Raw genomic sequence first — 9780 nt, 5'->3', positions numbered from 1 at the left:
CAGAAACACAGACAGCACCTGCGGCGGAGACATAGAGCCATGATCAATGCCACCACCCAAAACACTGAAAATAACTCAAGAATAATTTCTGGGGTTATTACTTAAGGCATCTAAACATATTCCAGCTCTTCCAGAAGAAAATTTAGAGGCCAGTAATATAAGAGGTTCCACTGATGATTGTAATTTAATTTTAAAAATTCTTTCATTAAAGAAACACAACAGCTATGGAAAGACAAACCTGTTTTAGGTGACCTGGGCTCCTGGCAGGACAGGAGGTTTCATGTGAGCCCAGGCAGGAGAAGGTTTTCAAGTGATGGCAGTGCTGCCCTCATTGAGACCTGCAACAATTCCCAGTGCTCACTCTCCATCCTCTTTGTGTGGTGCATCCAAGAGGAACCAACCCACAACAGCGTTCAGGCACTTTGGGACATGTATAATCTAAAATGATGATGAAAAATGCATCCATGCAAGATACAGTTTAATAATAGACAGATCAGTAATAACAGAAATGGCACGCTTGGAGCAAGCACTCAAAGTTGCACCTTGTTTCTTATAAATTTTTTTGAGGATGCAGGTGATGAAAGAAGAAAACAAATAGCTGTGGTCGAGGTAAACAAAAAAAGAGATATATTTGTCCCTCCCATGTAACAGGTTCTATTCACTCCATCATAACTTTAAGAAGGAGGTAACTCCAGCAGGGAGGAGAGACTTACCAGGGCAGAGGAACCATCTTGAGGACTCTTTTTAAAGAGAATTTATCCATGCACATCTGCACATGTGGAGTTTGTTTCCAGCTCAGTGATCTTCCTCACAAAATGTTTTTCCCAAGCTCCATACTGCAGCTGCTTAGCAGAGCTGATGTCTGAGGGTTTTTTCCCTTTTGATGATAATCACGTTTCCTGCAAGCAAGAAGGAAAAATTGAAGCTCTGAGTTAGTACAGCATGATCCCTGATGATCATTGCTGTTAGTGAATTTAATGCATGAAAGGTTGTGGGTCATTTCAGCTAAATTCAGCTGTTTGGCACCAGAAGTCCAGACAAATAGCTTAAGCATACATACCTGTTCTATTGAAATAATAATCAATGGCTACTTCCAGAAAAAAAATAATCTGCTTGGAACCACATCCCAAAGGGAGGCACAAGTCTGTTGAGCTGCTTATTTCTTTTTAATGGAGATTAAAAAAAACCTGAATGATGAGTGTGGGCTTGGGTGACTAAATCAGCTGTTACAGCCAATTCCAGCCTGAATGCTGATAACACAGAATATTTGCATTAAAACTAAAGTAGTGATTTTTAATTAAAAATTTCTGCTTTTTTCTTGATCCCTCCAGCAGGTCAGGACAGGTGTTGTGGGGAGCAGCAAGGCTCAGAAATGCAGTCACACTCCCTGGCCTGGGCACACAGGGATGTTGTGTGGGATGGCCATTCCCAGGAAAGAGCAGCAGCTGTTGGGGCTGCCTCTGAGGACAGTGTTGGGAAATAAATACAGAAGGAAGATTCTGCTGCAACATGACAATTCATCTCCCCACGCAATGTGATGCCGTAAGAGAGGCTATGAGAGGGACACAGGGATTGCTCCAGAATTGCAATTAGTTTGCAGCATGTTAATAAGCCAGGAAACAAAGGCAAATCCCTGCTGCCCAGGGACCCACAAGGTCGGATGCTGCCAGTCCTCCTGGCACAGCAATTTGCTGTAATGCACTTGTGTGGTCTCAGAGAAACACAAATGGGGATGATCCTGGGAGCAGTGGGAGAGGGGGTTGGTGGAGCACAGCCATGGGAGGTGCCTGGCAGGGCTGGCTGCTGCTGTGCCTCCACAGCAACATGGATATGCAGCTCAATCCAGGGATGCAGAGCTCAGCCTGGGCGTGTCCAGCCCAGCCCAGGGATGCAGAACTCAGCCTAGGGGTGTCCAGCCCAGCCCAGGGATGTAGGGCCTAATCCAGGGATGTGGATCTCAGCCCAGGGATGTGTGGCTCAGTCCAGGGATGTACAGCTTGGCCTAGGGATGCTCAGCTCAGAGCAGAATGGAAGCAGGGACAGAAGAGAGCAGCACTAAAGAACCTACAAACACCCACTGCCTCTTGGGAAAACCAGCACAAATTTGTTCACAAAATAAGGCAGAGAAGGAAGAAAAACAGCCCTTAACCCTAAGGATTCCCCTTCCAGCAATAAAACATGAAGGGGCTATGGCTCCTCTTTTCCCACCCCAGCTTGGAGCACAGGCAGCGCTTCCCCTCCCGCATCGCGGCCGCGGCCCCGCGGGCCCTTCCGCACGGGGAATGGTCGCCAGGCGATGAGCCGCAGGGATTTGGGATGGCCATTCCCGGCCGGCAACGAGCCGCAGGGATTTGGGATGTGGGATGGCCATTCCCGGCCAGCAATGAGCCGCAGGGATGTGGGATTTGGGATGGCCATTCCCGGCCGGCAATGAGCCGCAGGGATGTGGGATTTGGGATGGCCATTCCCGGCCGGCAACGAGCCGCAGGGATTTGGGATGGCCATTCCCGGCCGGCAATGAGCTGTAGGGATTTGGGATGTGGGATGGCCATTCCCAGCCGGCAACGAGCCGCAGGGATGTGGGATTTGGGATGGCCATTCCCGGCCGGTGCCCGCGGGCTGCCCCGGTGCCTGCCTGGGCGCCCGGCGGCTGCGGCTCGGGCAGGGCAGGCAGCCAGCGGGATATATTTAGCAGCAGCAACAAAACAGGCAGCGGGATCAGCTGACTGAGGCAGGGAGCTGGCGCATGGGTTAGTGTTAGACAGCACATCTCCCGTGCTGGAGCGGGGAGCGGGGCAGAGCCGCGCAGCCCGGGGAGACGACAGCAGCCCAGGTAAGGGGAGGGGGTCCGGCCACGGGCTGTGTGCCGGGGGTCGCCAGGGATAGCCGGGGGATGCTCACGGATGGTGGGAGGAGGCTGCAGGCAGCGGGTCCAGCTCCGCGGGGGCCGCGGGTGACCGGGAGGTGCCCAGGGCGAAGGGGATCGCGGTCGGGCGGGACCCGATCCATCCCATCATCGGGAGAGTTTTTTACCTGCAAATAGGTGATTTAAATTCCCTTCCGGAGGAAGGGCGTGTTGGCAGGACTCGGTGGCTGATTAGCACTATCGGGATTTAACACGAGATGCCCTTGCCCCTCACCAGCAGCATCCTCCCTCTCCTTGCCGGGCCCAGGCTCTGACACTGCCGAGCTCAGGCCAGGGCTGGGGGGGAAGGAAGGAAAAAGCCTTTTCTTCAAGGCTTGGAGACATGAGAGAAACAGAGCAGGCAGGAAAAAAGGATAATAAAAGGGGCCTAAGGTTTAAAACAAGCATCTCCTGCTCTCAGGGCAGCAAATCCCAGCTTGGCTGGCTTTTCCAGCAGCACATGAGGAAAACCAGGGAGGGCCAGCAGCAGCAGCCTGGGGAGGGATGGACCCGGTGAGCTCAGCACGAGCTGCTCATTTGTGCTCCGTGTGTGATCTGCAGCTTTGCAGGGAGGTTCAACAAAGCCAGATTTATTTACAGCAATGACAAGCAAGGCATTAAAATAGCCAGCAAAGCAGTTTTGCGTTTAATCACACAACAAAGCTATATTGTGTCTGCAGATTAGTCACATACAAATTTCATTGGGGGAAGCAGTAAAAAAAAGATGAAAAAATCCAGGCTGTGTGGTCATTTCTGCCAGAAGGGGAGATAAGCAAAGCACAGAGGGGAGTGTTTGGAGGGAAAAAAAATCGGAACAGTTAGAAAACACTACAGCATAAAATATACTGAAAAATTTGTAATTCAATATATTTAACTGAGTAGTAGGAGCAGTTTAATTGAAATCCATCCTAAAATGAGTTGAGTATAAAGTGCATTAATTGAATCCCTTTCACTCTGTGTAAGCACTCAGGGGAGGACTTACCTCTCCTTAACTACATTTATGAACTGCAGACAAAAGTGACCCTGTACATTCTCACCTACAGCTTCTAGAAGACACCACTGTCACGTTGCTTTATGTAGGTGGTGCTCCCCACAGGGGCAGGGCAGCCCCTCTCCTGTTGGGTTCAGCTCCTGCCTGCCTGGGCTAAGGGTGCAGTCGGAGCCCTGTCACAGTGAACAGACATGGAGCATTAAATAAGGACAGCAGTTTGTGCCTTGCTGCTCCACCAAGGGCAGTGAGAAGCTCATGCCCCTGCCCCATGCATCTCCAGCTGTGCTCCCTTGCATTGCTTAGGGAGGGAGGGAGCACCATCGCTGCTCTCCTTAATGAACCCTCTATTTACTGCCACATTTAATGACCTGGCTTCTTTGGCACATTTATGAAGCTCTTTATGAAGCCATGGATATGAAAGTACAGCCAGCAAACTTTTAAAGTGCGGTTTTTGTTAACAGCCGTGTTTACCTCAAGAAGACATCAGGTGGCTCAGGCAGAAAGCAGGCCAGGATTTCTTTGCCAGAGCAGGTTTTCACATGCTGATCAGCTCTGCTCTGCTCTTTGCAGCCATGGCACCCCGCATCAGGCTGAGCCTTTCAAAGCCTCTCCCAACCATACGGGAAACCCACGAGGAAGCGATGGAGGATCCAAGCAGCAACCCAAGGTGGGCTGGGAGTGCTGCAGCCAGCCCAGACTCACACTCCAGTGATGATTACATCCAATCCATCTGCCACCTCGCCAGGCCCACCTTCCCAGCCCTTCTGGAAAGCAGACGTAAGGGTAAGGACAGAAAGACCCTGAAGACCCTCGAGGATGTGTCAGGTTCTCCATCGCTTGTGGGGACACAGCAAGAAAGGTCAAAATGTAAATTGACCAATTTCATCTCTAGTGTGGTGCCACTGGGAAAAGTCCCACCTGCAGAAACCGACTTTTGGTCCAGAGAGGACCCCCTGGAACAAATTTACACCAATGCAGGAAATCTTTGCTCCTCCAAGGCTTCTTCCTATGGTGAAAGCGCCAGCACTGGTTACTCACAGTGCAACTCTTCTGCCCCAAATGGTGACCTTCATCCCACAAACGGGGAAGAAAAAAACACAGGGAAAACCAGTTTTCCACGAGTGTTCAGTTTTCCAAGGCTTCCCTCCCCAAGACCAGTTCAGAAAGAAGCTGTATGCTCGGAGCTGAGATATCTCAGAAGGGATGAGGGAACAGTTTTAGGGAATAACCACAGCCAGAAAGAAAATGGCCCCATGCTCATTAACATTGAAGAGCAATTGGCACCCTCAGCCAGAGAGAAAGTGGCAGGAAACCCAGCCCTGCCCTGCTCTGTAGGAAGGCAGAATTTGTTCAATACAGCAGGCATAGATGAAAAAGAAGGAAGAAAAACTTCTCACTGTGACAAAAATGTCATGGGTGGTGTTCCCACTAAGCAGAGATACTTCCAGTCTTTCCAGGTACCTAAAAAAGCCACCATCCATAACTGGATTTCAGAGCACAGATGCATCTGGAAAGAAGCAAAGATAAAAGCTTGTTTGCTCCCAGCCATTGCTGAAGTGTGAAGAAGTAGCTGCTTAGAATAATTTTATTCACAAGATGTAACCAACCCTGTGCTCTAGCAGCTCTCCCTGGAGTCCTCACACAGAAAACATGGCTTGAACATGCATGTGAGTCAGGCAGACTCTTGTGATCCATCATATCCCTCATCCATGGGCAAAGGGACAATTCAGAGTCTCATCTGCTAAGGAAACAGCAATCAGTTCTCATTTTGGAAAGGCAACCGTTCATAAAGCATCTCCTCCCACCTACTGCCTAGAACTGCCCTGAGCATGAAGAAAAGCTGGAGAGAGCTGGGGAGAACACAAATCCCATCTGTGCTGGAGAAGAAGTGGGAACATTGAAGTACCAGTGCTTCCCAGGCAGTGCCAAGCAGGCAGATGTTGCTGACTCTTGAGTACAGCTATTCAGAAAGGAGCCCTTTGCCCAAGGCTTGGACAGTAGGAAATGCACTCTCTGACACACACATTTACTGGGAGACCCACCACAGATCCCTGCCTCAGCACCAGGATCCCACTGGAGAGGTCACCCATTAGAGCAGCAGCATAAAGAATTATTTCCTAAAAATCATAAGTCTTTTATGAGGATTTGCTGGAGGGAAAGGTGGAAAATATTACAGCTCCTTGGGTGGGGATGTTCCTGGTGCTTACCCTGTCACAACTCTGTTCCCTTTACTCCTGGACTTAGCCCTGGCAGGAGGAGAGCTGGGAGCCCTGTGGGCATTGCTGTGCTGGGGCTGGGGCTGTTGTGGAGCCAGGCATCGTGTGGGACTCTGCACTGTCACAGCCAGGCTGCACACCATGGGCATCCACAGCATTTTCTGCTCAGCTCTGGGGCCCAGGAGCCCACACAGAGCTCTGCAGGCTCAGAAGAGCAGCCCTGGCTGAGGGGCAGCCTAGGGATGCTGCTGATAGAACCTGAATGTAAAATAGTAACTTGTGTTTCCCTTCATAGCTGTGCTCCTGTATTCTCACCTAGCTGACCATGCTGATGTTGTTGGCTGAGCTTTGCTTCGTGCTGCAAGACTGAAACGTGGAAAAAACAAATGTGCATGTCCCAGCCACCCTGCACAGAGCATGTACAAACAATTCATGCTGATGGAATTGCTACATGGGATGTCTGTAGGATGGGAAGTGTCCCCACAAGGCTGGGAGGCCCTGGCATGGGGCAGTGGGCACATCCCCAGGCCATCCCTCACTGCCACACAGAGACTTCTCCATCAGAGAAGCTGCCATTGGCACTTTCTCCTGCAGTCAGAGCAACCTCACCCACCCGTGTCTGGTGTCACACTCCCTGTAGCCAGTCAGGAGGTGTAGCTGAGGAAACTGCAAAGCAATACCAGCCTAATTATTACTACTACTAGGAATAAGTGTTTTGGCACAGTGGAGAGCAGAGGGACCAGGCTGTTTGCTCAACAGCAGCTAAGACGAAAAACAGCATTGGAAAGCTGCAATTATAAAAATGCTCACAAGTGATTTCCAAATCACCCTCAAGCAGATTAAATGAAAAAGCAATTTCTACTCAGCACCAACATGAGTGTAAATATGCTCAAGGATCAAAAGGTGAGAGTGTTTGAGCTTCTCATCCTCACATCTCTTACCTCAAATATTTTTTTCTCCTGTTGAAACTCATTAGTGCTATGGAGCTGAGCTGCTTCTCAGCTCTGTTTTTGAACTAACCACACAGCAAGAATGGAAGTGAAGGTGGCTCCAGCACTCATTAAAGCTGATGGAGAAAGTTGAACCCAGGAGGTCCCAGCCTGCTCTGCCTCCTCCACACCTGCCCCTCCCTTCTCAGGTAAATGCTGGGGTTTAAGCAATTCTTGTCCTCACTGCTCTGCTGTCATTTAAATTTCTCTCCATGTGAATATTTATGACTCTAATGCCTAACAAGTCTTGTGCCAACTGCATGTATCACTGCTTTTGACAGAGGAAACAAATAAAATCCTTCCATCCAGTTGTTGTTTCCATTCTGCATTCCACAGGGCATTATTTTTAGGGCTGATCCACAGCACATGGGCTCTGCCTTGCCATGCAAGCACCTTCTCACTCTTGCAGGTCACCAAAGGCCTTCACACCTCACCCCTCCAGCAGCTGCTGCCCAGGGCTGGGGTTCCTTCTCAGCTGCCACAGTCCTGCAAGTCTCTACATCCCTGGAACCCATCACCTTTTGTCTCCAGAGCACAGAGGCACAGCAGCAGAGAGAGCTGCAGCCCAGGAGGCTGGGAAAAGCCTCCAGCTCCTCTGATGTAGGACTGGGAGCAGGTTTGGGGGGCTGTGGTGATGGCAAGGTTGGGCTCAGAGCTGGGGCCATTTAAAAACACAGTGTTAGCTCCAGGAGCAGCCAGGTTTGGAGCAATGAAGCTTTGGAATGAACTGGCTCTTTCTGGAGAATACTTTAGTGAAAACTGAGATTCTACTCAAGCAACTGGGTTTTTCAAGAGGAGCCAAAGCTGCTGGGATGCAGCAAAGATGGGGGCAAAGAGACAAAGAGGCAAATTAGGGTCATAGAAGTGGCAAGGCAGGGAAGGGAGGAGGGAAATGTGGGGCTGGTGGTGCCAGTGAGTGAGCAGGGCAGCTCCCAGCAGGAGTGGCAGGGCCAGGAGCCTCAGGCTGAGGAATTCCAGCTGTGCAGTAGAAGCTGTGACAGGTAAGAAAAGAAAAGCTGGTTTAACACAGGACAGAGGCAGCAGACAGGGAGGGTTGTTTCTATTCAGGTTCATTTAAATCCTGTTTTGAAAAGCACAGTCTTCACCTTCTTCACCATCAGCTTTGTTGGGAATGACTGTGATGGTCCTTGTGAAATCATTGCACAATTAAATAGGCACCGGTTCCCTGGACAAGGCAGTTCTGCAGCTGTACAACACCACCCACCTGCTGCAGGTGTACTTTGGGCTGGTTCAGGGAGGGGATGGGGATTGGAGCAGCCTTGTCCCTCCCTGTCACAGCCTCTCTGCCTGCTGAGGGAGCCTGCAGTCCTACCAAAGGAACACAAATTGGGTGCTATTGGCTGGGGTAACGTGGCCTATGGTTGTACAGCACTTTTCTCCCTGTTCTCCCCATGGATGCACACCGGGGCCATCAGAAAATGCTCCCCCTCCTTCTCTCTCTGCAGAACAGCCCCTGAGGAGTCACTGGTCAGGGTAAGCCTGCAGAAGTTGCTGCCTGTTCAGAAGTGCTTCCAGACAAGAAAGAAAACCTTATCTTGGAATTTAGGTCACAGAGAGAGATAAAAGCCGTGCTGCTTCCATGGCCAATCTCATGGCAGGCTCTGCATTTGAAGTCACTGGCAGAAAAATCTCATTTATTTGGATCATCAGAACTGCCAAAGGGATTTGGATTAATTTGAATGGGGAATTGGTATCCAAATCCCACCAGCAGCTTTCAGTCTCAGACTTCACATCCAGTTCACAGCAAACTGTGAGCATTCATGGCAATTTTGCTCGCATGATCATGCAGCCTCTTCCTGCTGCAAACTGTAAATGCATTTGGACACAGAAAATCATGACCAGAATTTACAAACCAGGGATGGCAAGGCAGAAAGAAAACTGTCCCACTCTTTCCTCAGATTCTTGTCTTTAAATGACAAAGATGCCCATCAGCTGAAACCAGAGGTGAGGAAGCAACAGCTCCGTGATCAGAGCTGTGCAGTGCAGGAGCTGCTCAGAAGCTCCTGCAGCACAGAGGGCCTCACCCACCCAGGAAGGGCCTTGCTGTGCCCACACAGACAGCCAGCAAGAGAGATGATGATAAACAAACTAAAATCTGAGCAGTGCAGAGTGATTACAGACAGGGACTGTAATGTGAGAGACGAGCAGGAGCAGATCAAAGGGCTGCACACAAACAGGGAGAGGATGGAGGGCTATGAGCAAGGTAAGCAAAATCAGTTCCTAAAAAGGTCTTTAACTCTAAAGTTAGGATTAAAGCAGATATTTTTGATTTCAGAAAAAAATCCAACTCTTAAAGCTCCAAGGAAAACTTAAGGCTCCCATCTTTAAAGGAGATCAGACCTGAGCCTGAGGCAAAACCCAAGGATGCCTCAGCTGCAAGCAGGGGCTTTGTGGGTGGTGCTTCAGGCTTTCCCCCTGCCCTGAAGTGCCTGCATTTGGGCCTAATTGCTCATTAAAGGCATATTTTAATTAACTTTGAGCCTTCCTAAGTGGAGACTACTTCATTTATCATGGTGCAGAATGAAGTTAAACTGCATTTAGTGACTAAGCAGGAATCCCTTAGCTTTGAATGAAACCTTGACTGAACCATCAGCACTGTGATTAATGGCAAAGTGTTTTGTATTTTCCATTTGCAGCTGTAACCATGGGCAGAAGAGT

At 49.8% G+C, this 9780-nt stretch overlaps 1 protein-coding gene and 1 long non-coding RNA gene across 2 annotated transcripts; one reads left to right on the top strand and one right to left on the bottom strand.

Annotated features, from left to right (window-relative positions):
- Window positions 1-264: 264 nt before the first annotated feature.
- On the bottom strand, window positions 265-3197 carry LOC139597706 (uncharacterized). Its single transcript, XR_011681686.1, has 3 exons — window positions 3034-3197; window positions 714-899; window positions 265-338 (listed from the first exon to the last, which is right to left on the bottom strand). It is a non-coding gene; the product is annotated as an uncharacterized lncRNA (long non-coding RNA).
- On the top strand, window positions 2613-7409 carry LOC139597705 (uncharacterized). Its single transcript, XM_071443302.1, has 2 exons — window positions 2613-2833; window positions 4467-7409. The coding sequence occupies exon 2, from the start codon at window positions 4469-4471 to the stop codon at window positions 5456-5458; it is 990 nt and encodes a 329-aa protein (XP_071299403.1). The 5' UTR covers window positions 2613-2833; window positions 4467-4468; the 3' UTR covers window positions 5459-7409.
- The last annotated feature ends 2371 nt before the right edge of the window (window positions 7410-9780 follow it).

Source organism: Agelaius tricolor, unplaced genomic scaffold (assembly GCF_023055355.1).
Source record: "Agelaius tricolor isolate 1412-34295 unplaced genomic scaffold, bAgeTri1.0.p SCAF_18, whole genome shotgun sequence".
Lineage (NCBI taxonomy): Eukaryota > Metazoa > Chordata > Aves > Passeriformes > Icteridae > Agelaius > Agelaius tricolor.
Note: the sequence above shows the minus strand (reverse complement) of the source record. Positions and strands in the feature narration are given on the sequence as shown.